Source organism: Phaethon aethereus, assembly GCF_964289735.1.
Source record: "Phaethon aethereus genome assembly, chromosome: 3".
NCBI lineage: Eukaryota > Metazoa > Chordata > Aves > Phaethontiformes > Phaethontidae > Phaethon > Phaethon aethereus.
The window spans coordinates 27,483,768-27,511,327 of record NC_138576.1 but is presented as its reverse complement, the minus strand read 5'-3'; the positions used below and the strand labels follow the sequence as shown (position 1 = coordinate 27,511,327).

General features: G+C 41.9%; 1 protein-coding gene across 1 annotated transcript in view; it reads right to left on the bottom strand.

Moving 5' to 3' along the window:
- The window catches only part of MLIP (muscular LMNA interacting protein), a gene marked incomplete at both ends in the record, with an annotated part of 119,573 nt that extends 92,399 nt beyond the window's left edge, over positions 1-27,174 (bottom strand). Inside the window, one exon of the mRNA XM_081997100.1 lies at positions 27,112-27,174. Coding sequence (XP_081853226.1) covers positions 27,112-27,174 — 63 coding nt within the window. The remainder of the gene's footprint in view (positions 1-27,111) is intronic.
- Positions 27,175-27,560: the final 386 nt, after the last annotated feature.

The window sequence follows — 27,560 nt, the reverse complement described above, 5'->3', positions numbered from 1 at the left end:
ACATGACACCGAGAAAAGGAAATGCTAATGGTACTGTACTCTTTGATTCAGTCCCCATGATCTGTAGGCAAATCCTAAACTATACATCAAACATGATGAGAAAGAAAGTAGCAAATGTCTTTCAAACCACAAAATCACCATAATATTAACTCCTTTGGGATGGATAATGACAAAAGAAAAAGAAAACTTTGTTCATTAGCACAAATCACTGAGAATATCTGATGAGGGCTGGGCTAAGCTAGTGATCATCTAGAGGTCAACTTCAGCCTTTTTATTGTCTATTCTATGTGTTGATATATAATCCTACAAAAACCACTATATACCATATCGTACCATTCCTGTAGAATACTCTGCTTCAGAGCAGCAATTTACAATCCTATAAAACATTGCAAGACCCTTGTTTTTTCTTTAAAGCTAAGGAAGCAAAAAAGTAAATCTGACACCATTTTTGCTAGAAGAAAACATTAAAATAATGATGGGGCAAAGTTTATAAAGACCGAAAATTGTGCAGTTGGACAGAATGATTACTATGGCTACAGGAAGGCATAAAAATCTGAATTATCTGAGCAGGAATTCATGAAAAAGGTGAAAATCATCTGAGGGAGGATTAACGGACTGTGGGCTGCTTCTTCAGCTGGTGTGAACTGGCACCACTCCTTGTATCTCCATGTGGCTTCACCAGCCCACACCACACAACCAGTGGAAAAAAACCCAAAGCAGGAAAATATTTCAGCTGGGTATCAGGAAACATTTCCCAGTGCCATCTATCAGTCTTTGAAATAATCCCCCAGGTCAGTAATGCAAATTCTGAGCCAAACTTTAGAGATCAGGTTTTTAGTAACACAAGAAAGTAGGTAAGGCTCAAAAAGGTATTTCCTATCTCAAATATAATGAATGTATTATAAGGACTATTGTTTATTTCTTACAATGTTTCCCTTTAGCATATACCCTATTTCTAAATACCTTCCTAAATCTTATTTAGCATCCAATTAATATTCTCCATAAGCTATTTATAACTTGTTTGATTCAACAAGTATTTGCAATACTCAAGTATTCTTTCTATTACACCAGGGAAGAGGCTGGCAATGTAGAGGTGGTTACAGTACTAAACATTAAGGCAGGTGTGTAATAAAGGCAGTTGGTTTTCCTTTAAAACAAGCTTTCTGAATAAAGTCTGAAGAAACTTAAACCCATGTGTTCTCGAACCACAGATCTCAAACAGATAAGTCTGTTCTTGGAAGAGGTAATGCTCGTTTCCTCTTCTATTACAGCTGCTTTATATTCAGAAAATATTCAACATCTATGATTGTTTTTTGTCCGCTGACAGTTAGGACACATTACAGAATCACAGAATCACAGAATCATTAAGGTTGGAAAGGACCTTCAAGATCATCAAGTCCAACCATTAACCCAACACCACCACGTCTCCTAAACCATGTCCTGAAGCGCCACATCCACACATTTTTTGAATCGTCTCCCTGGGATCCACCCCAGAGTACTGAGAGAGCTGGCAGAGGAGCTTGACAAGCCACTCTCCACCATTTATCAGCAGTCGTGTTTAACAGGGGAGGTCCCAGAAGACTGGAGGCTTGCCAATGTGATACCCATCTACAAGAAGGGTTGGAAGGAGGATCCCGGAAACTAAGGCCTGTCAGCCTGACCTCCATACCGGGGAAGATCATGGAGCTGTTCATCTTAAGAATGCTCATGGGGCATGTGAAGGACAAGCAAGGGATCAGACCCAGCCAGCATAGGTACATGAAAGGCAGGTCCTGCTTGACCAACCTGATCTCCTTCTATGACCAGGTGACCTACCTAGTGGATGAGGGAAAGGCTGTGGATGTTGTCTACCTGGACTTTAGTAAAGCCTTTGACAGCATCTCCCACAGCATTCTCCTGGAGAAACTGGCGGCTCGTGGCTTAGACAGGTTTACTCTTTGCTGGGTGAGGAACTGGCTGGATGGCCGAGCCCAGAGAGTTGTGACGAACGGTGTTAAATCCGGCTGGTGGCCGGTCACAAGCCGTGTTCCCCAGGGCTCGGCTCTAGGGCCGGTCTTGTTCAATATTTTTATAGATGATCTGGATGAGGGGATCGAGTGCTCCCTCAGTAAGTTTGCAGATGACACCAACCTGGGTGGGAGTGTTGATCTGCTGGAGGGTAGGAGGGCTCTGCAGAGGGATCTGCACAGGCTGGAATAATGGGCCGAGGTCGATGTATGAGGTTTAATAAGGCCAAATGCCAGGTCCTGCACTTGGGTCACAACAACCCCATGCACGCTACAGGCTTGGGGAGTGGTGGCTGGAGAGCTGCCCGGCAGAAAAGGACCTGGAGGTGCTGGTTGACAGCTGGCTGAACATGAGCCGGCAGTGTGCCCAGGTGGCCAAGAAGGCCAACAGCGTCCTGGCCTGTATCAGAACTAGTGTGGCCAGCAGGAGTAGGGAAGTGATTGTGCCCCTGTACTCAGCACTGGTGAAGCCGCACCTTGAATACTGTGTTCAGTTTTGGGGCCCTCACTACAAGAAGGATGTTGAGGTGCTGGAGCGTGTCCAGAGAAGGGCAATAAAGCTGGTGAGGGGTCTGGAGCACAAGTCTTCTGAGGAGTGGCTGAGGGAACTGGGGTTGTTTAGTCTGGAGAAGAGGAGGCTGAGGGGAGACCTTATTGCTCTCTACAAGTACCTGAAAGGGGGTTGTGGTGACGTGAGTGTTGGTCTCTCCTCCCAAGTAACCAGCAATAGGACAAGAGGAAATGGCCTCAAGATGCACCAGCGGAGGTTTAGATAGGATATTACGAAAAATTTCTTTACTGAGAGAGTGGTCAAGCATTGGAACAGGCTGCCCAGGGAGGTGGTGGAGCCACCATCACTGGAAGTGTTCAAAAAACCTGTAGATGTGGCATAGGACATGGTTTAGTGGGCATGGTGGTGTTGGGTTAGTGGTTGGACTTGATGATCTTACAGGTCTTTTCCAACCTTAATGATTCTGTGATTCTGTGATAATATTACAAGGACTGCTTTGATACATTGCTGATACGTTATCCTAAGGTTTATAGCATCTTCAGAACAGGGTTTTGGGCTGGGGAAGAAGACAGCAAGTCAGTCAATGAACATACGAAGCTCTGATGTGACAGTAGCAAGTGTTTCTGCCCACTAGTGAACAATGGGCCCTGGAGATGCTCAATACCTCTTGTCAGTTAGAAAACTTGAGATAAATGCTTGTACACCCTTATCCTAACCCAGCTATTCTCTATGCACTGTGCAGAGGAAGGGCTGTGGTGCCGAGTAGCAGAAAGACTGTTCAGCCACCTTAGGCTATTCAATAGCACTCCGTGTCATTTTCATCTTACCTGCCTCTGAAAGCATTGCCAGGAGATTTTGCATGCCTACGAATCTCCTCGCAGAAGACAATGGCCAAGTTCATTAGTCTATGTATCTGTCTAAAGAAATAATTCTCAAACACAGCCACCAAGGTCCATATGGGAAGCTGCTGTGTGAATGCTTATTCACTCACAGCTTGGCTTTAACTGTCAAAACTGATATGACTGTAGATTTACTGCTCTGGTTTGTGCCCTCTCCTTTCTTAAATGCTTTTTTTTTCTCCTTACATGGCTATTGTCTCCACTCCTGTAATATTGAATTGAATTTAACCACCAAAGGCAAGAATTTGAATGTGCAGGCTCTGCTTGGGACCATGCTGGGAAGGCCTTCAGCACTCTGGGAAGTCACGTACCCCATCAACGCCTCCACCAGCCCTGTGGGGCATGTGGCTGTTTTCCACTGACATTAGCAAAGGTTTGGGACTTTCATCCCAACTGACCCTACTGTTCACCAGTAGCGTGCATCATGCTAAGCCCTTGTGTTCATCAGGTTCAGGTTGGGAAGGCAGACAAAAATGAAGATGTCCTTCCAAGACTTCCCTTTGGGCCTGTGAATTAAATAAATGTGGATATCTTTTTACAAAGGCAGGGTGTGAGTGCACAGGGAGGAGAAGGCAGATGGCTTCACCCTCTCATGCACATTTGGGGTCAAGTGAAGGTACATAATTTTCTAAAGAGCCTGGAATAACTAACTTGACATTGGTTTTTGGTAAAACTGGTAGGATTTTTTTAACAAGTTCTGACCAAAGCAAACAAAGGCTAACAATTTTATATATACATATCTCCACTTCATACTATTTAACTTCAGGCAATTGCTCAGATGAGCCAGCTTGATTTGCCGAGCCTGTAATCTGGTGAGCAATGTGACCAAGAGAAGCAGTGACTCCCTTCCCAAACCCCCCCGCCCTTCTCACTGTGACTGCAGGCACAGCTCCCCTCCGGCTTGACTCCTTGCCTGCAGGTGACGTGCTTTGTCTCCTCAGTGCAACTGTCCAGCTTTTTGCCTTTTATTAAGTAATGTAGATTTTTCCCCTGAAGAATGATGTTTCCTCTGAGTGAAACAGTCTACCAAAAAAAAAGTACTGCCAATGACTCCTGATTTCATCCCAATAAATCAGATGAATCTTAGGCCAGGTGCAATGAGGCAGTGTCTGGTTAAGTTATACAGTTACTAAATGGGTTCACCTGCTATGGGTACCATGGTTGATATCTTTGACAAATCTCATGGATCTCATTCCTGTCTCAGTCACTACGTGGCCTTAGGCAAGTCACACTCCAATTTACCCTTGCATATAACATGTTTGATTTTTTCTTGTTGGGAGGTTTTAGGTTTGTCGAGTACATCACTCTTGGTGATGCAGCACAGCGTGGCTATGTGGATTAATAAGGTCTATCAGGTGAGATGTAATCAAGTCCCTCTCCCTTCCTACAAAGGAATTTCCTTACTTCTTTATTTGTAGACAAAGTGTCCTTTGTGAAGTTATTCTTGTTTAAATAAGAAAACCTACTCTTTCTGTAAAGATTTCATGTTGCAAGGCTCTTTTTTCTAGAACTGAATTGTTCTTGCATTATGATTTTCTAAGAGAAATGGAAAACTAAACGAGAACAATCAACTGGCTCCTCTGTTGCTGTAATTCCAGTAAATTCTTGCAAGAGATTATGCCGAGTTCCTGCATAATTTTACTGGTTCAATTCGTACTCAACAGAGTATATACACTATGGAGTTAAGCAAAATTCAAGCAGTGAGAGAGGAACATTTCCATGTATTTCTGTCCCTCACTTTCATGAAAAAGCAATAGACAAGTTCTCCACTGCCCAAGTGAAACTTTCATTGATTCTTTGAAGGAAGATGGACTGACTGGTCTGATCTGTGAATCCATACTAGTTAAGTACTTTGAATCACCTTCTGACAAATTACTACTGGGAAAAAATCATTTATTATGTAGATGTAATTCATCCCATTAGTACAAAGACCTTTTCTCCATATTTATTAATACTATATTCCCAAAACAGAATAGAGATTCCAAGGAGAAAAAGGATAGTTCCTTTTATAACACAGGGGGCTTTTTTCTGCCTGTGTGATTGTCTTCTTTCAGGACATGTCATGTCCCTTCACATTTTTTTCTTTCCTGACTAGTAACTGCTAAATCATAGAGACCATCCTGAATTCACAAATAAGCAAAGAGAGTAACCTTCCTGAGCTATTTTTTTTTTGATAAGACAATAAAGAAACATACAAACTGTGTGGGTCAATCCCACTCCAGTAGTGATGTCTAAATGGCAATGTTCCCTACCAGGAAGGGATTGTGTTTGGTACAACTTGGAAACTGCACTACTTAAATTCACATAACTAACAGTACAAATTGAATGCTTTCCTAATAATTTTATCATTTATTGTTCAAGTAAGAAACATGAGCAGAGCCTTGTTAACATGCCAAATGTCCCAGAAAGAATATTCAGCACATAGAAGAATATTTAACCAGGTTGTGTGAAATAATGACTTCGGAAAACAGGAAAGAAAGGCAAAAGTGTGTAAGATAATAAATACCACTGACATACTTAACACACTGAAAGTCTTCTTTCAGACTGAAACCTCCTGTGCTATCAATCAAAAAAAATGGCTCTTAAAGTAGTCTAACACTTTTCACAGGAGTAGGAATGTCACTGGCTATTTCTTGGGACTTTAACCAGATTTCAGTCTACATTTTCTCTGCATTTACATTTGTGTATATCTTGAACTTCCCATCTAAAATTTTGGTGTGTCTGCTAATACCTCTGTTCCACATCAAATATAAGTGTGAGCAATGAATCACATAATTTGAAAGGCAATAAAATAGCATTGCAATAATTTGAAGAGCCAAAGTTTCTGCAGATTTAAATTGCAGTTTCCTGTACAGATAGTTAAGGAAATTTAAGTACTTACCACGTCTACATTTGAGCTTGTTCAAAACTCCATTATGGCCAAAGAAGAGAGGACAGGCACTTCTTAGTAAAAGATTCATTTCACCAGAAGCTAGGCATCTAAACTACATCAGAGAACAATGCCCAAGAAGTCCCTGTTTCCATCCACTGACTACAACAGGAGTCTAGAAAACTTGTTCAGATGTAAATGTAGCTGTTTAAACTCGGGACAGATTAATCACAACCTCCTGACTAGCCATGTTAACTAAAATAAGAATTTTTAAATTTCTAATTTTAGGAAATGAAGATCAGGTAATTAAAACAAGATCAGACTCTAAATTATTAGGAGAAAATGGATTGTAACTCAGGGCCTACCTACTCTCTACTTTCTGATTATTCCTGAAGAGTAGCAAGTAGAGTATTGAAATCTCCTGTAGATCTCAAACATCTAGAACTTGACTTCCACATTCAAAGTTCATAGCATAGGTCTTCAATAAACTTAAAATAGTACTCTGGTAGTTTCTTTACAAGTTCTGTATTGAAATCTTATGCTGGCACCTGACATTTCTGTGGGAAGGAATGCTGAAATGCCAGAACAACCAAGAAATAGGCATGAATGTCTTTTTTGTTTGTTTTGAAGAAAGCATAGCGCAAGAATTCCAGCACTACCAGAAACTAAATGTCATTTGTTGTTAGTTACAGAAACTGCAAAACAGGGTAAGTCAAATGCTAGAGGTTCTTGAATGCTTACTTATTGACTTAGTCTAGGATGGCTTATGTCCTTGAATCAATTTTCCTCTCCTATCTTTTCACTGCAAAATAGTTCAAATCAAAATATAATTTCCAGTTACCTAGTGGAATCAAACACTATGGTTCTGGCATCAGAATCAGGAAAGACTTGACATCAAAAGGGCAACATCAATTGCAAGGCAGTATGTTTGTGCCAATGTGCAGTATGGCAGCGACAGATTCCTCAGCCATCAGGGAGATCAAGTTTTTGGAATGAATTTGAGATGGCAAGCTCTCAGCTAAAGGCACACCACCAAGGCATTTGCAAACTGAGGCTCACTATCTCCAGGGTGCAGGGACCAACTCTCCTCTTCCCCTAGCCTTGAGATCATCTCTTATTCTCCAAGCCACTGCACACCACATGTTTGTGAGGATAACATTCACCTGCCACCTTGCTTTAGTTAAAGGAGCAAAGTGGTTTTCTCACGTTGTCTTGCTTTTTTTTGTGTTCTCTTTTCCTCCCTTTTGCTATCTGTCAAACATAAACAAGATAGCATTTATCAAAATGTTCTGGGCGACCTTTGAAGAGACACTGTGCTGGGAACCCTCTTTACAGTCCAGGTGAAACAGATCATCCCAGGAACTGGCTCTCTTGAAATTATAGACAATTTCACAAAAAAAGTGTGGACACACCATGATGTCAGGCATTAAGAAAAAAAAAAAATTTAAGAGTATTTAATTGGATGAAGTTTTTTTGCCATTTCTTTCTCTACTGCAGAAGCATCTTAGCTAGTACCCAAAGGGTCTAGCTACCACCTGCCCAAAAGCTGTCTGAGGAAGGACAGCAAGTAAAATACACTTTACCAGCCTATTACCTGGTGAATGATTTCCTAAAGCACAGTTGTTTCCCAGGATAACATATATTCCTTCTTTCCTAGTGAATGACCTCACTAGAAGTGATATTCATCTGACCAAATGCAAAGGTGTCCAGAACAGAAACCTACACCTGAGTCATGCTCTCTTTATATGCAATAAAGAGAAATTGGCACTTCTGAGATGCAGTTCATCCTACTCAAAGGTAGATGTCTAATATAGATCAGATTTATCATGCTCTACAATTCCTGTGCTTGTTTTTCTTAATTGACTGTAAAAGAGACATAGATTATTTTCCCACTCAGACGCACATCATAGACATGTAAAAGAGGGGGTATGAATCCTGTCTAAGCAACATTAATTGGACTATTCATGCACAAGATTCCTTGTAAACATGAGCCAGTGGTACCTAGGGCAAGACTATGCCTACTGCAATATTGTATAGAAAAGCAGATATGTATAAAGGTCAGTTTTCACTACAATGTCATGGGTTCTTGGTATAAGACCAAAATTGCCATGAGGCTTCACATGAATTTATCATAGAAGCAAAACTGGTAGGGTTTCATATAACATGTAATTACATTATGAAACTCATTGTCTCAGGAAGTGCCAAAAAGAAAAACAGTTCAAAAACCAAGAAAACATCCACAGTGAATAGGTCCAGTCATTTCCACTAAGGCCAGGAGGAGCAGGAAGGTGCAGGAATATCTATCCTTTTCCCCATGCCTTTTTTCCTTAAGCATGAACTATAGGAAACAGTCAGGGACAGGACACTGGGCTAGATGGACCTCCCATTAAGTCAGTATGTCCGTTCTTATTTTCTGATCTACTATTGCCAACACTTGTCTTACAGCAGTGAGCCAAGCAAGGAATATTATAACCCTGCCTTACACAAGGAATATTATAACATATTTTTCCTAGGATTACCAAATGAAGGTTAAGTTTTACACCAGGAAACATACCCAAAGCACAAACACAAAATGCAACCCATCACCCTACCTCACTTTTACAATGCTGCTTCAAAACTTCAGTACAGATATTTACTGGTGAGGACAGTTAGTGTAGGAGCCAAACATCTACTTGACATTATCCATTCTGTTTGTCATCAGTATGACTCACCAGCAGTTGTCTCATCTTCCATCCTTTTGGACAAGGTTGAAAAATTGCTAAGAATAGCAGCAGAATTTGACTGCAGAGTGTTTTTCTGGGGAACTCAAATCTTAGACTGTGACTAATGCTGCTAATTGAATTTTTACCTCCATCTTGTTAGGGGACAACACAAACAGTAAGAGATGAGGCAGCTTTTTATAATGCTTCTTTCTTTCTTTTCCTTAACATACTTTCTAAGAGAAGTATGTTAAGGAAGAAAATTTGTCATATTAAGCTAAGACAATCACTTTTGAACCCTTCTAAGTCAGCTCTACAGAAAGAAAAAAAAGTGATGTGAAAAATCCAAATAAGCACAAGAATCCTAAAAATATTTTACACTAAGCAACTACCATTCCATTCATCCCATGCTAATCCAGAGAGCAATTAATTACTCCAGTACAATCAGTGTAAATTAACTATTTCAAAACCAGGTAGAAATAGACACCCCAAACAGGAATGTTCAAATGTTGCTAAAACCAGGAAGTAGCTACAGCAGTTTACAAGACAATCCTTAAAAAAAACCCCAGAGGTTCCTGTTTGTTTGTGGGTGGGTTTTCCCCAAATTTTGCCAGTGTTTACTGCAGCCAAGCCTATATAGAGATCCCATAAGAACAGAGAGCATGAGGAGCAGGGACTATTTCAATATGCAAGCTGGCTGGCTAGGGTAAACTTGTGTTCAGTAGTGGTAAGCTTTAGAAAAATATTTGAAGTTTCAGCGGTTTGGGTTTTGTTGTTGCTTTTTTAAATCAAAACAAGACAGTATATAATCAAAACTGGATGCATTTGTAGAAAGGGAGCCACATGAAGCTGAGCGCTAGCAAACACAGTGTGAGTGCTTTTTCTAATGGCAAATACAGTCAGCACTTACATTCATCTCTCTATTAGCAGCCAATCACACAGTGCTTACAACAATCATTGCCATGGAGTTATCAAATTTTTCAACCGCAAACTCTGATCCCTACGGAGATTAAATCACAGAAGCAATCCAAACAAAATCAGCAGAGTGCCTCTAATGAAGTGTGTGCATAGATCTGCACAAAGTTGTAGCCCCAAGTATTTATCAGACAGGAATCTGGCTGGTAACCAAATGCCAAAAAAATAAATAATATGTCAGAAATTAATGACTAATAGCAGTCAGTCTGCTGTTGCTGTAAGTGACAGAAGACAACTGAAAGGAAAATAAAGGAACCAAAGCATCACCTTGTGAGATCCCACAAACAACTAGAGCAACTGCACAATCTAATTTATGTTATCTGATATTACTCCAGGCTTCTTAATGCTGAAAAAAAGCAAGGTTATCTCTAAACAAATAAAGAACCAACCACGGGACTGAAAAGCGCTGCAAAGCTGTGAAAGGAGAATTCTTGTTATTATGCCCAAAGCTCCTGTCAGGCTGGAGCACAGCAGCTGCCTCACGTGCCTGGCGCGCAGCGAGCCGGAGCGACACAAATCCTGTAAACACTTCAGAAGACATGGGAGAACAAGAGGTCAACCAAAAATCTGACATACTGCCTAGTGCTGATGAGTGAGAAGGCAACCTCGACACCGAAAGAACAGCAGCAAAGGAGGATTGTCTGCCAATGCTGGAGAGGTATTAACCATGGAAATAATAATAGCAAAATAAATCAAGCAAAGAGCTGAAGCATTCTCACTTGAAGATGGGATGGAAAGTATCGCTCCTGGCTTCCTGAGCAGAAATATATCTTCTAGTTATACAGCCATCCTGGGATATAAAAGTCATCTTTATACCTATCTACATCTATTTCTATAGATCAAGATAAAATCATTTGGGTAAGACCGAGTAACAAGCGCAGTCAAGTGCTTTATATAAAAGTGCCGGAGGGAAAGGAGGGAAATCTTGTTTACAGTTCAGCTAGGCTCAAGTGTGGGAGTCAATGGCAAAACTTGTTTGTATGGGAAGAAAAGAGTTGTCCCCAGTTTCAGTATCAACTCACATGGAAAGCTAAGGAAGCCAGCAAGAAAATGCAACAGCAGGAAAGCTTTGGTCTCCTTACTGAAATCCCTTATCCTGCAATACGTAAAAAAGTACAACTAAACTTTTTCTTGGAAGAGGCTTGTAAGTGTCTAGTGGGTAATTAACAGATGTTGGGAGAATCACTTCATCAGTGTGACAGGTCGTTATAAACACATCAGCAGAAGGAGTTTCTCCTGTTAAGCCATGCTTACAAACTACTGACAGCTGTTCTGGCAAGTTTGTGAATTCTACACAATTATTTACCAAAAGTGTGAGGAAACTTAATGTTAGGTGCAAGTGATGAAGTATTAGATTGACCAATAAAATGTTGCTATTCACTTCACACATGTCAATTATTAAAAGGATAAGGCTGCAGAATATTCAGCCCATCATGTCCCTTATTTTTTGCTCTCTTTCTCTATTCCCATGTTTCTTCAACTTTTTTAATTCACACTTTTCTATTTAATTCTCACTCCCACCATCTTTTAGTGGTTTTCCTTCATTTTTCAATAGTAATTATCTTTTTTCCTTTTCTTTCATTTCTCCCATTTCTGACTCCTATTACTTTTTCTCCACCTTCTCTTAATGATTTTTAGGACTCCCTACCTCTCCTGCCTTATCAGCTTTCTTCCCAAGCCTTGTCTAATGTGTGCATTACAACTACACCTGTGACCTGCAGTGCAGTACTAAAAAATTTGTGCCATACACCACATTGCTCAGGACTTCAACCAGATTAATTCAGCTACTAACTGCAATCTTCACATTTTGCTGCAGCACGGCTGAGTGCAAAGACTCCTCCATACTCACCCCACTTTTTACTTCACCAGTACTTTTCCCTACAGCACTGATTTCACTGGCCTATGCAGGGAAGGAGTGAAACGATTTAGCTAAGTCCCATTGCTTCAGGAAACAACTAAGTGCTGAAGATCCCACCAAAACCAATTTGGGAATTCAGAACAGTACTTATGCCTCAAAAGTGCTCCTAGGTTCAACTTTTCAACTCCTACTTCTCCCCCTTTCAAGGTCAAGCCCTCTTCAGCATCTGCAAACCCACACGTGCCTAAATTTGGGGACTGAAACATCCTCAGGTACCTGTGCTACCACTACTGCTTGTCTAAATGTGCCGCTGCCTTGGCTCAGCTCAATATTGAGGGGCTCACCCCACGTCCAAAGCCAACCCATGATTTATTAATCAGGTAACACAGACCCACGGCTCCTGATAGGCAATGCTCGGCAAAGCAGAGCTGCCCCACCACAAAACCAGGCATTGTGGAGCATACCCAGGCGCCAGAGGCATTCCCGACGGTGCAGCATTGGAACAGGCTGCCCAGGGAGGTGGTGGAGTCACCATCTCTGGAAGTGTTCAAAAAACGTGTGGATGTGGTGCTTCAGGACATGGTTTAGTGGACATGGTGGCGTTGGGTTAATGGTTGGACTTGATGATCTTGAAGGTCCTTTCCAACCTTAGTGATTCTGTGATTCTGTGACTCTGCTGGAGGAGGGCAGAGCGGGGTGAAACATCGAGATAATGGATCCAAAATGTAAACTTAACAGGTGAGAATATAATGAAACAGATTTGAAAAGCAGCAGGCTGTTGCAAATAACCTTCACTGAGAAATAAATGATTGTTCTGTGTCTATTTTTAAATAGCTTTCAATTTCTTTGTGGGTTAATAGTTCCAAATACCCTAAGTACTTACCAAGCCACATAATACCTAGCTAGTTATTTCAGTCATTTTCTAAATAACTGATTTCAATACACAGCTAACAGACATAAATGTACTTTCTGCTGATTTTTCTCTGTCAAATACGTTCATTCCTTCAAAATGAAAGCAACAGCAATGAAAACATTTCAAACTTATGATATAATTACAGTTTTAAAACTTCATTAAAACTGCTTTAAAATGTACCTCATTTTCCCGCACAAAACCACAAATAAATTGTAATTTATGGCAATAACTTTCTGTTTAGGAAATCTACATATTTAAAATCACACACATTTAATTAGAGAACTGTTTACTGAATTCAAGAATATAATAAATGTTGGGATGTTTAGTCATGAATTAGTGGGGAAAAAAATTAGCTGTTTACAGTCTTCTGAAGACTGTTTCAAGATCACATGAAATAGTGTTTTTTCCATATATTCAATAGCAGCTAAAAATAAACATCTGAACTTGACTTCAAAGACATTTACAAAGAATTCATAAGAAGAATTTAGTGTACGATAGCATGTGCAGTGTGTTCTGGAGACGACTAGTCATTGGTTACATATTTGCTCCTAACCTTGAGCTAAGAGGCCCTGATATAGATGATTCATGGGTAAAATTGCAACACACATCATATAAAATTACAATATTAGTAATGCTAATGATGATGCAAAGATTATTAATACTTATGCAATGATTTAGAGCTCCACTGGTTTCCAAAACAACCATTTTGAATCATGAATATTATCGAACTCATTTTATGTTCAATAAGCTAGAGCACTAAAACCTCTCTTCCAATTTCCACCGCCCCCTAGATGAAAAAAGAAAATGTGTCTAGGACACATCCCAGAATAGCGAGATTCTTTCAGAAGAAGGCACAGCCACACTCTGAACAAGTCTTGGTCTCTTCTTTCGAGAGCAAAATCTGCTGCACTGAACTCAGAAACACCTAATGATGTTTCAAAATACCTTTGGGTTCTGCTTCAAAAGTGAAAGCTGGTTTACAAAACAGCTTATCAGCTCCCTTCACACTTTCCGCCGCAAATGCTGTCCCATACCTGCATAGCCAAATACAAAAATACTGTTCTTCATGGTTTGGTATCTGTTCTGCTATAGAGCAGTATTTCAGATGTGCCCCACAGATCATCACTTTACCTAACAGAGTCAAAATGTGAGAAGACATACACATGTAAGTGACAACAGATTTACTGGGAAATTATCATCTGCTCATTCAGACATTGATTGAAATGGGTTATCTGCTTTCAAAGGGACTTAAATATTTTGGGGGTCATTGACTAACCCTCTAAGTCATTTACATGCAATGAATATTTGATAAATTCTTGGACTACACATGTAAGCTGCCAGATATCTGTTTAGAAATCGTACCCTCTCACAGACATTAAAAATAAGGTAGTTACAATATAAGACTATGATATATCTCTGCACTTACAAAGGTAAACAACTATTGAACTGAATTACTGCTACCCTGAGATAGCCCAGTGAGATAACTATGAGTACCTATGTACATTTTTTATGTAGAAGCCCTTATTTCAAAGGTAATTCCACTACTGGAGGAAAAAATGTATTTTTTTAAGAAGGTTGAAAGAAGACAACTGAAATACTTAAAATTTCTCTTGCATCATTAATGAAGGAACATCTAAATCTGTAAGTTTTTGTACAAGAAATAGTAATAAAAACAGAACTCAGGAACATTAATTGCAATATTATAATGTATGATTTCATAGACAAATACTGTTTCACAAGATATCTACAATGCACAACAAAAATAATATATAAGTAATTCTGTTCTTAAGACAATTTCCTATCAAGAAAGTTACATATAAAACAGAAAAGAGATGCTTTCAGAATACTAGGGTCAACATTTCAAATGAGATCAAGTTCTGCATTTTAAGGAGTATATAATATTAGTTGTAACACCATTGTATATTCTGAAAATCAACATCAGCATGTGTCAAAGCACATCCTGATAACTGCAATATCTGGTCTCACACCCCTCCCAAGCCTTACGCTGCAGAGAGCATCATGGAATTTATTTCCAGACTTTTTCATGACGCTCACACCTGCAGTACTCAAGCACTTGGCAAAGACAGTGATACACTGTTCCTAGGAATTGAAGGTCTGATCATTCCTACTTCTAAAAAATTACTAATATCCACAAATTTTGCTGGTTTTAAGAAACAGCTTTAACTTGTCCCTAGAAATTTTGAGAGTGCCACCCACGCCCCTTTCCTGCCAGCGGGTAATTTCTGAGAGCACTTTGCAGTGCCCAGAACCACTTTCTGAACTCATCCCTTTGACTGCCATTGTGTGGGAGGGTAAAAATGCCAAGTTTCCTTTTCTTTGGACATCTCAACCATTTGACTTACATTTTCTGCATATGTCAGGAAGCACATGTTCTGAAATATGCAAAAATATTCAATTGGAAACAGAAGGATGAAATAGTAGGGTTTTTTTTACCGTACACTTATAAGATCACTGAGGATAACTGCCCTTTTGTTCTTATCACATTATATCCTGATGTGGCCGATGGTGGTGATTCCTGTGCGCAATCACCACTTTAGAAGAAAGAAATAACCCATGATCCTATTATTGACATTTATGTCATAATACTTAACAATAAAACAGAGGGGAAATTAAATTTACTCAGATAATTCTAATTTCCAAACTTCGAAGTGCATTTTTTCAGATGTAGATTCTTAGAAGCCATAAATACTGGAGCTCCTGAAAACCCAGGCAGTCCGTCACATGATGCAGCACTACGTCACCACAAATCACGGGCGAGGTTGGCAACCTTGGAGGCCCTCAGCCCTGACTGCTGCTCCTTAGAAACTGGGGAGGAACTGAAGGTTGACTTCACTACAGGAATAATTTATCATTGTAGTCCTTCAGCACATACACTTTCTTTCACAGAAAAAGACACTATAAGCTAGGATACCTTGCTATAAAAAAAAAATCTTTCTTTTTTATATGCAAATATCAGTGTCAGTTCACCTAATAAATTGTAAATAACTATAATGAAAGCTGCTGTATTTTCAACCGAGATCAGTTTCATGACATAAGCAAAAACATTATCCCCTAAAGAAAAACAGAGAGGGTAAGAAACCATGTCCTTTTCTCTGCTGGGATTTCAAATACAAATACTTTGCATTTTGCTTTTGTTGTCTCAGACTGAAAGAGAGCACAGTTTTAGCTCAAGAGCTTTGCTAAGAATTACTGTCTCTTTGTTTGATTATCACTTAGTTCAGTTGATATCTGACTTTTGATCTGAGTGTATTTCAACGTGCATTTACTAAAGAAGGATATTAAATGACTTAGCTCTTGCTTGAGGCTGAAAAATCTACTGATCTTTTCTAGCATGTTTGCTAAAAATCATCACCAACAGTTATATTTATAAGAAGCAGTAAAGTGGTGATAAAGGCACTGCCAGTAGCTTTTTATGAGATGTATGGAACCACTATGAAAACAATTTTAAATCTATTCATCAGGGAAAAAAATTTGATGGCTCGTTCCAGTATTCTCAATGTTAAGTGGTTCAAGTGAATCCAACTGATTTATTTCACATCATTTAAAAAGATAACATTTAAAAATCCCTATAATTTTCTCATGTCTGATTTCCAAATTTTGTTCATGATCAAGATAAGAAACATGAAACTGCAAAGACAGAATGATAATGATTCAATTTCTGTGTCATAGAGACAAATGTGAAACTGGATTTCTGTAAATATGTCAATTCTGGAGTATAAATGCATTCATTTTTGTACAACTCAAGAGACGAAAACTTTCAGCCTTCTGCTTTCCACTTTTCAGAACCCTGAACAAACTAAAAGCTGTTAAGCAAAATTAATCTTTCACCTAAATTCAGCAAATCTACTTTCATTCTTTTTCCTCAAGAATGGATCTTCATTAGTTCAATGTAGATTTAATTAATCTTTTTAAGCTTCCCAGGTAGGGATAAATACAGTAAAAATATCATCAGAAAGTATCTTGCAGTACGTGCTACGTGTCACAGAATCATCGAATCATTGAACCTTTGGGTTTTAATTTAACGACATTTAAAGGTCATCTAGTCCAACCCCCCTGCCAATGAGCAAGGACATCTTCAACTACGTCAGGTTGCTCAGAGCCCCGTCCAGCCTGACCTGGAATGTTTCCAGGCATGGGGCATGTACCACCTCTCCGGGCAACATGGGCCACAGTTTCACCACCATCATTGTCAAAAATTTCTTCCTTCTATCTAGTCAAAAGCTAATCTCTTTCAGTTTAAAACCATTACCCCTTGTCCTGTTGCAACAGATCCAGCTAAACAGTCTGTCCCAATCTTTCTTATAAGCCCCCTTTAAGTACTGGAAGGCTGCAATAAGATCTCCCCAGAGCCTGCTCTTCTCCAGGCTGAACAACCCCAACTCTCTCAGCCTGCCCTTATAGGAGAGGTGTTCCAGCCCTCAGATCATTCCTGTGGCCTCCTCTGGACCCAGTCCAATAAGTCCATGTCTTTTCTGTGCTGAGGGCTCCAGAACTGGATGCAGGACTCCAGGTAGGGTCTCAGCAGAGCGGAGTAGAGGGGCAGAATCCCATCCCTCGACCTGCTGGCCACGCTGCTTTGGATGCAGCTCAGGAGACGGGCGGCCTTCAAGGCTGGAAGCGCACATTGCCAGCTCATGTCCACCTTTTCATCCACCAGTACCTCCAAGTCCTCCTTGGCAGGGCTGCTCTCGATCCCTTCATCCCCCAGCCTGGATTGATACAGGGGTTGCCCCGATCCAGGTGCAGGACCCTGCACTTGGCCTTGCTGAACCTCATGAGGTTCACATGGGCCCATTCCTTGAGCTTGTCCAGGTCCCTCTGGATGGCATCCTGTCCCTCAGTTGTGGTAACCGCACCACTCAGCTTGGTGTCATCTGCAAACTTCCTGAGGGTACACTCGCTCCCACTGTCTAGGTCACTGATGAAGATATTAAAGAGTATTGAAGATATTAAGGATTTCCAACACAGACCCCTGAGGGACACCACTCATCACCGATCTTCACCTGGACATTGAGCCATTGACCACTACCTTCTGGATGCAACCATCCAACCAATTCCTCATCCACTGAACAGTCCACCCATCAAATCCATCTCTCTCCAATTTAGAGAGAAAATCATCATCATCAGTCACCATCAGTCCTTTGGAAAAAGCTACCAGTTAACTCTCAGCAATGAAGTATTTAATGCAGAAAGGTTTCCTGTATGACATCACATTTAATCAAGATCAATCTTGTCTTAAAACAACATCATCAGATAGATCAGATGACCACTGCCAAAACATAAGATGCAGTTTTTGCTAGTGGACAACACATCTGATAGTTCAGCTATCTATTTCATGATAAACATTAAAAAATTAGATGTGAAAATGTCTTGTGAAAATGCAGAACTATCGTGGAAAGCCTTCTACTTATGAACTGACATTGGCCTGTAGATTTGGCTGTGCAGTATTGTGTATGCTGCGATGGCATTTGCAGGGCTGCATTACAGTATCTCCCCTGCCTCAGCACACCAGAGTGTGCTCCCTGATCTCTCTCCTCTGGGACTGGCACAGCATTTGACGGCAGGGAGGGCTGCAGAGTGCCTGCTACAGCCCTTAGCATGCAATGTGGTGGGTTAAAAAACTAGCAGAATTTTTTCCTACTGTAGACAGTGTTCTGTCTATGGCAGGAAAAAAAGAGTTGCAGCTCTGCTCCCTTGATACACTAGAACTTAGGCAGTTAGGGTAGTACTCAACTTTAAAGAAGAAACGACAAATTTGGATGGTCCTAGAAACTAAGGACCACCAGGCATTGCTACATTTTCCGTCCTGTTAGGAAGTGGTAGGCACTCACCACTGCCTTTTCAGCAGCACAAACTCATTCCACACATGGGTTGCAGTTCTTCAACCTGCCTTTTCTAACATCAGTGCAGCACACTATATATTTACAAAGTGAATTTTAAGCCACTCTACTCTCCCTTTTCCTCATCCAATGGAATCTTCTCCTCAAGGACAGATGAAAAAAAGCAAACATCACTTGACAGAGACTTGATGTGTTATTTAAAGTTCCTTTAATAGAGAGAAAAAGTAACCACTGCCTTCCTTGGGAGAGATTTTTGATAAAATGCCCTGATAAAGTTAATACGTCCACTTTTTGGAGAAAAATTAATGAAGTTATTGCATCATTGTTGCCATAACACCAGACTTATGTCAAAGACAAGCAGAAAACCAGATGTCCTTATATTTCAATCATTTTCCTTTGAAAGACTTTGTTTTTCTCTGGATAAGTTAGTGCTTAAGGTGTTTAGACTCAATGTATAAAATGCATTTAGGAAACTTATTTTGAGAAGCAATCATTAATTACCAGCCTTTAAACAGAATCTAATGGTGTATCCAGGGAGGGCAATATGGGCAAAACATACTGAAATGTTAAGCATTTCATAGTTGATACAAAGCACACATGGAAACTTTCACTAATCACTTCTTTCCTTTTATTCTGTTCATTGTCAAGTAGCTCTGCTTCCAAGAATTTATGTCAAAGTAATAGATTTAATGCCACTGTTGTATTATTGAGTGCTTTCAGAGTTCAAAGGACAGTGAATTGAAAGCAGTAGTTTTGTAATGCAAGAATGAGGAGGTCTTAATGATAAGCACAGTCTCATTATGTATCCATGTTAAATGTGTTAAAGGAGTCTTGCACATGGAAAAAGCTGCTAGCATGTTTCATGACAAATGCAGTAGGGCAGCTTCAAAATCAAAGAATGAAAGAAATGTTGTTTGGAAGGGACCTCCAGAGGTCATCCACTCCAGCATCCAACTCAAAGTAAAACTGCTGCCAAAGCAAGGTCAAGTCAGCCACAGCTTCATACAGTTGAGTCCTGAAAATTTCCCAGGGTGGATAGTCCACAAATTCCCTGGTTGTTCCAGTGCTGCCCTACACTTCTAATGAAGGAGCTTTTCCTAGTGTGTGTCCTGAATTTCAGTGTTAGCAGCAGCAACGGATAGTGAACACCTTCCCAAGTATCACCCATAACTCATTCCCACATTCCTGAGGAACGTCTTTTGAAAACACATGATTTTTCTCAATAATGATCTCTATATCCAAACCTATTTCAGGAAACGGTCTCTTATCAATTCTAACTCTCAAGCTACACGTGGGTATCATTCAGGCAAGTACCAAACCAATACCATGCCACAGACCAATCTTTCGAATTAACTGAATTCAAGAGAGTTCCAGTGCCTAGAAACAGCTCCCAGAACTGTTTTAATTCATCAACAGGGGCTGTCTCTCCATGCTAATACTCCTTTCTTTGCTGCCTCCCCCAAAACGCAATCATTTGAATTGCCCTGTATGACTTTGTTACAGCACTTGATCCAGCTGTTACAGGGGCTCTTACCTTTCCTCACCCTAAAAAGTTAAAATATGCAATTGGTACTTGTTCCTAAAAAGCCTCTTTTACCATCACATTCAGGTCCCTGCAGGAATCTGCTGCCCTCCTCTTCTAAATCCCTGCATGAGATTGCACAGTAATGTTTCACGTAACCTCCAGCCAAAAATGCGCTGATGACATCTCTCCAAGATAGCTTTTTCACCACTGATGCAACCAAAGCCTGCCTCCAGTGTTCCAGCAGCGCCTCTGTATGACTGGCATTAGATTAAAGACAAGGTAGCATAAACTCAAGTAAGGCGAGAGCTAAGTGACAGGATTAGAAAGGAGGGCAGACCAGGATTCAGCGCTTCCCGCTTTGGTCCTGTTTAATGTCACATCAACAGCGCTAAAAATATGCTGCTACTTGCAGCCTCCAAGTTTATTCCTTCCTCCTCAGTGATCACTTGTTGGAGTAATCCGTGCCTCCACACAGCCAGGCAGGAATGCCTCAGCTCTAGGTATGCAAGAGGAAATACTGATCCTCTAGCTGAGGTGCTGTCCCAGCCACCTTCTTACACTTGCACGGCGAGAAGCAATTGCCTCCATGCTAGGATCTTTCCAGTTTCTTGCTGTAGCCACTACGAAGCCTAAGTCCTAATCTTCAAAGCTCAGGGATATTTGAAAGCGTCTCCCATGACCAAGCCTTTTAGCTGAGGCTGCTGTAATTTGGAACACGGTAGCACAAAATGCCTGAAGTGTGACAACTCACCCAGCTGAACTCAGCTGCATGACAGAAGCTCCCAGAGGAGGTCACAAACAACCTCCACAGCAAGAAATAAAGCTTTCCTCTTAGATAAACAGGCATCATTTAAATGTATACACACATAAAACCTTCACTGACTCTGTAGTAAGTATGTGTGCTTATTTAGTTTCATATGCGATGCTGGAGATGAGCAAGATGCTCATACTTCAGCACTGAATTATCAAACTGAGGAATGGATTCAGGCAGGCAACATATTTTTAGGAGTTTCTCTTCTGGATAGGTGTGCTCTTACAGGACATAGAAGTAGAAAAGCCAAGGTGTAAAGTAAACCACTTCAGAAAGAGGATGTAAACAAAAAAAACTTGGTTTACCTCTCACCCTTACCTTCTCAATCTGGACCACATAAACTGGCAGCCACCAGCCTGTCCTCTGTTAGGAGAGAGAACAGGCAAAGAGGACGAGGGGTCTGTACCTGGCAGTCCTCCGTATACCTGCCACCGGCTTTCTCAGAGAGCACAACCTGCTGAAGCACCTATACATTCTGCACCCGGGCTGTACCACCCTATTTCACCTCCTCTGAACCTCTGCCATCCTCACCCACAGCCATTATCACCTCCTCTCCCAAAAGAAGAAGGTGATGCCCGGCTGACCTCAGCGGTGCTGCGCTGTGATCTCACACCGCGGCCCCGGCCAGACGCCTGCCAGCACGCAGAGCCTGAGCCGCGCGCGGCCTCGGGATACCTGGCGCACGCGGAGCCTGCGGGCCTGCCCCTCCCGCGGGCCCCAGTGCCCGTCGCTCCCCTCGAGCAGCCAGCCCGTCCCTGCCGCCTTGGCCTTCCCGTGCTCGCCTCCCCCCCAGTGCCGTGAATCTGGAAGCGCGTTCGCTTGCCGTCAGCAGGAGCAGGGGCTCGCGGGCTGGTGCGCCACACAGGCACGAGCACAGTCCCGCTCCGGTGCCGCGCGTGGAAGCAGTGGTCACCCAGCCGTAGAGACTTCTGCTGTTGCCAGAGATGATCCTGTTGTCCAGGCGTGTGACTCCGTGTATCTGCACAAAGAAACGCTCGCTCTTCCCTTAGCTCCTCTCCCTTCCCGGCTGCGTTGCACTAGGAGCTTTTACCGCTCCTGCTCGCTCGGCGGCCCGCTCCGGGTGCCGCAGACGCTGTCGGGCGGCCGGCAGTACCTGCCCCGAGGGCCGGTGCACAGCCGGAGGGAGCGTGACAGAGCGCTGGCCATGGGGCCCTTCTCCTGGCAAAGAAGGGACAGCCGGAGCCCGGAGGCTGCGCTGCCGCCTCTGCCCCTCAGGCCCCCAGAGCACATCCTCGCCAGCACAGGAGCGAGGGTGACCTGGTAGAAGACGTCCCCGTGGGGGGGGGTGATTGTACCCGGCACCTCCTGCCATGCCCACTTCCCACTTCCTCCACCCAGCTCTCCTCTTTTCTTCTGCTCTTCAAACAACCTTCCCCATCCCATATTCGCTTCTCGCCCTGTTTACATGTAATTAAACCAACAACTAAACCTGCAAGCAGGGCCAGTCATCACCATATTAGTCACCATCCGCCTTCTGTTTGGGGTCCCGTAGGTGGCAAACTTCAGGGAATGGGCTGTCTTCTCCAAGGAGTCTTCCCACACTTCCCACAGAGAGGACCTGATCTTGACAGGACTCCTTCTGTTGCTGCCAGTGTACAAAGATTAATCTTGTTTCACTTGGGTGGGCTTGATCCGAATTGCCTCGCTCTGAGCTGTATCCACATATTGTTTGTGAAAAGCAAATGCTAATTCTCTGAATGAAGTCCTGCAGCCCTTTCTTAGAGAGTACAAAAACTAACCTTAATGCCATTTCAAGCAGGTCATGGCATATTCTGATACATATATTCATTTGGTTTAATTTATTTTCTCTATATGACTGTTCTTGTCTTTATCACTACTTAATGTAACAAGAAAGTAAAAAAAAACCCTCATAATGCAAACTAAAGTACGAACATCAGATGCTCCCTGTTAAACATACCAATGCAAACATTATTTTAAATGCAATACTTCATGTGCTGTATTTTCATAGGGAGAGAAGAGGTCAAAGAGGAAACAGACAAGTGTGAAATATAATTAAAATAATTTCAAATAACAGAGGCAATATGCATTAACGGAGGAGGGCTTCAGAATGTAAACAGACTGTTTTGAGCTGAGCTGCCATCTCAATAGGGAAATTCTGGAACTGCTCTGTCCTTCTGAGCTATGCTAAAATCAAAACTATGAGAAGGAAAATTGAGTCCATCTGCTTAGTCCAATCTACTTTATAGTAAGTCATTCTATTTTTCCATCACAAAATGGGCTCTCCATTATCTTCCGTTTCCACAGCCAGTTCCACACAAAGACCCTCTTCAGGATTCTGGCTGCCAAGGAATCTTCCTCCAGGAAGCACGTACAAGAATTCTTTAACAACAAGTTCCACAAATATTTAGTGAAATAGCCTGAAGTGGTAGGGAATTTTGTATTATTTCTCTCATCCATGGTAAGCAGTGAATGTAAAGGTACAATACCACTTAATAAAGCTGTCTGTGGGGTTGTTCTCTATTGAGGTTATACTTTGAGCATGAATTGGTCTCTATTTAATTGACACACTGCCAACAGATTATATGGACTTTGTTCTTTTGAAAATAAGTAGAAATATTTGTAACAAATTCAGCTCATCCAGGAGCTAGTAAGTGGGATGCCATGGAAGGCATCTTGGAAACACAAGGAGCTCGGGAAAGCTGTCATGTCTGTGAAAAGAACCTCTTTACACATGCAAGACTGTCCATGCTGATATTCAGGAAGACAAGAGATTTACCAGGACACTGGCATGGCTAAACAGGGAGTTTGTAACTGAACAGCAGTGCAAAAAGGCAGCACAGGAGGTAGAAACAAGTACAAATAAGGCTGTATAAATAAGGGGTGACTCAGTGATGTCTTTGCCTCAGCCTTCACCAACAACTCCCAGATCTCTATGCTTAGCAGCAGGGGCCAGGAAGGAGAGCAACCAGCAACGGATGAGAATCAAGGCAGGGATGGCTTGAGTTAAGTCAACCCATACCTGCCTGTGGGAAGAAGGTGTCTGGGAACAGCACTCAGATTTACCAAGGAGAAAATCATACCTCACCAACCTGACTGCTTTCTATGATAAAATGACTGGATTTGTGAATGAGGGGAGAGCAGTGGATGTCATTTACCCTCACTTGCCTCCAACACTGTCTCCCACAATATTCTCATATCCATGCTAGGATGTGACAGCCTGGGTGGTGGACAAGTAGATGGCTAAAAAGCTGGTTGGACAATCGGGCTCAGATGTTCATGGTTAATGATTTGTACTCTTCTTGAGGACAGTAACAAGTGGAGTGCTGCAGGGCTCTGTCCTGAGACCTGTCCTGTTTAACATCTTCATCAACGGCCCAGAGGAGGTGATGCAGGGCACTCATCAGGTTGGCAGATAACAAACTGGGGGAAGAGTCCTGCAGGACTGCCCTGAGGGCAGGGCTGCCATGCAGAGGGGCCATAGCAGGCTGAAGAAATGTGCCAACAGCAGCATTATGGACCTGGGAAGGGAGGGCCCCTGTCATCTGTCCTGGCTGGGGCCTGACAGTCTGGCTTAACGGCTCTGCTGAGGACACCATGAGGGTCCTGGTGTGCAGTGAGTTGAACCTGAGCCAGCAGTGGGCCCTGGCAGCCAGGGTGGCCCACAGAATCTGGGCTGTGCTAGCAGGAGCACAACCAGCAGAGTAAGGGAGGGAATTCTCCTCCTCTACTCAACACTCACTAGGTTACACCTGGAATAGGGCATCTAGTTTTGGGCCCTCCAACAGAAGACTTTGAAAGACTGAAGGAAATTCAGTGGCCACCACCAAGATGGTCAATGCTGGAGCACTTGTTCTGAGGAGAGGCTGAGGGAGCTGGGCTTGTTCAGCCTGAAGCAGAGGTGGCTCCAGGGGGACCCAACAGCAGCCCCAATCCCTGTGGGAGGTTATTGAGGAGTTAGAGCCAGGGCTTTTTACAGCAATGCATGGCAGGAGGAAAGAGAAGTGAACAAATATTGAAACGAGAGATTTTGACTTGATAAGAGGAGAAACCTTTTTGCCTGTGAGGACAGCCCAGCAGTGGAGGAGGTTGCCCAGAGGTTGTGCAATCTCCATCCTCGGAGGTTTTCAAAACCTGGCTGGATAAAGTCCTGAGAAGCCTGGTATGATATCACAGTCGCTTTACACAGGAGGTTGGGCTAGAGACCTCCTGAGCACCCTTTGCTCCTGTGTTATCCTATGTTCCTATGAAATATACATAAAAAAATGAAGTATCATCCAGTTTATAGGATATAATTTTTAAAAAAGATACCTACAATATGAAATAGTTTATTTGCTATACTGAAGTTAAATACGTGAACAGACATCAACAATAACATGTACAAATAGTATCTGTACCACAGATTGACACTGCTCCCATGCAATGTTTGAATATTGACCTGACCTGCATGCGACAAAGAGGAAAGGACAGAATCAATAAAAGCCCAAGAGGTACAAAACCAGGGAAAAAATGTGGGGGCAAAGTGAAATCCATCTAGCATCCAGAAAGAAAGGCGTTAAGACTAAACAGGCAAAGAGAGAGAGAGGTGGGACAGAGAGGAGGTTGGGGCTCAGCTGGAAGGGGACAGGGAAAGGGGCGGGAGGACTGGCGTGGGGCCAGGGCATTCCTCCGCTGTCAGCAGAGCGATGTGAAACTCGCCGAGCCAGGGCCTCTTATGTCCCCCTCACTGAGCACCCGCAGGGATGTGACCTGCTGCTGACAGCAGGGACTCTCTCAACCCAATGTTAGGAAGATTCAGCTTTGGAACAGTGGGTTGACCTGGCATGGGCGTTGACGTGGCTCCCACCAGTGGGGTCCCTGTTTGCTCCAGTTTGCCATTCTGAAAATTAGTAAATGATGCAGGACAGAGAAAGTCATCAGAAGATCATTAGGGTTCCAAATGAAGCACTCTGCATTTTGGAAAAGCCTCACTTAAGGTTGCCTGCTCAATTCTTTGTGCATCAGGATGCAATCTGCAATTAGGTAATCATACTATCTGGTTACATTGCTATATATTTTCTCCACACATAAGCAAGAACAAATTTTCAAAGCTTTCCTTTGAAAACTTTCCTAAAGCTTTTATGGATTTTACAATTGTTTTAATTTTGAAGAGTCTTCCTTATATCTTATATATGAACCACAAATTCAAAATGAGGTCACTGTCTAAGGTATTAATTCATTAATGAGAGAATGAACAAGTAAAACATTAGATAACATTCATATTATAACTTCATGCTGAAGCTTTAGCAATGCTCTTTCAGATATTACTCTTTAGATAAATACATTTTTTTTATAAAAAAACAAAAGGTAGTTTAAGGCCAGGCCATTACTTTGTTTCAGCACTTCCCGTATTTCCTACCCAATGCCCCTTGCCTCGGTGAAGTTGTATTTAAAACTATTAACTAACACACAGGCTTGCAAAGTCTCACTTAACTGAGGTTAGTTGAGGCAAACGTGATTAAACAAGAGTAAAAGCTGGCCCACTATAAAACCACGCCAACGCAACAGCACCACTATTTAAGGCAAGTGCTAGAAAATTCAGCGTTAATTTGTTTCTTAACAAAAGTGATGGCCACCTTTCTTCACAGCTTTGCAAACCCAAGAATAAACTGCCCTTTTTGTGATATCACGAAAATAACCTTGTTAATGCAAGGCAACTTATAAATTGCATTTCAAGCCTACGCTAATTAGGAATAAGCTGTGTTTTGACTGTTTTCACTTTCTCTTAATAATTTGTTTTGGTCACACCTCTTTTCAGTAAGCTTCAGACACACTCCAGACATAGTCAAACAATTTCTTCTGACATTTACTGATCTAAAGTTATGGAAAATAATGTGCAAACACATGAAATAGTCCCTCAAGAAAAACGCAAGAAAACCACAGACTATTAGCTATCAGTCTGGGTTACGGTAACAAATTGGTGTTGAACTAGATTTCAGTTTTTGGACTTCACATGCACACAAAATGAATTCACAAATTTCCGCAATTTCCACAGAAATGTACCATCGCAATTAATTTAACATACATGAATGAAGTTTTAATCTTCAAGGTTAGTGGTTAAAGGAAGCCAGGAAGTACTACTACCAAGTAGAACAGATGATTTGACTTTCTTTCTTATCATTAAATTAAGAAAAAAAAGAAATCAACATTTCTCAACACATCTTACCGTTTGTTTTTCCTCTAAAGTTTCTCTTCCTGAGCCTTTTCTTTCATGTTTTCCCAACTCCATTTCCCAGGGGAAAAAGAAGCCACCCTAATATCCCAAGCAGAAGTGATTCAACCTGACTACATGTTAGATATCCTTGTACTTTTGGAGTCAGGAGAGAGAAGTATCAGGCAGCGCTGTGGTGATTTCTGGTCAGCGCATGTTTCCATTTATAGCCGTCGAAAATCCACAAATAGAAGCGTGGAGAGAGGGCAGGCAGCTGCCTCCGATAACAATAAATGTTGGTTTGGCATCACAGCAAATTGTTCAGGAGGGACTCTGGTTACCAGCCCCATTCACTCCCCCCGTCGCTCCCTTGACTCCACCAGCTCATGCTGAAAAAGTACATGAAAATGAATAGCTACGCCGCAGTAGCACTAACTTGTGTTCACGGAGATTATTAAACAAGT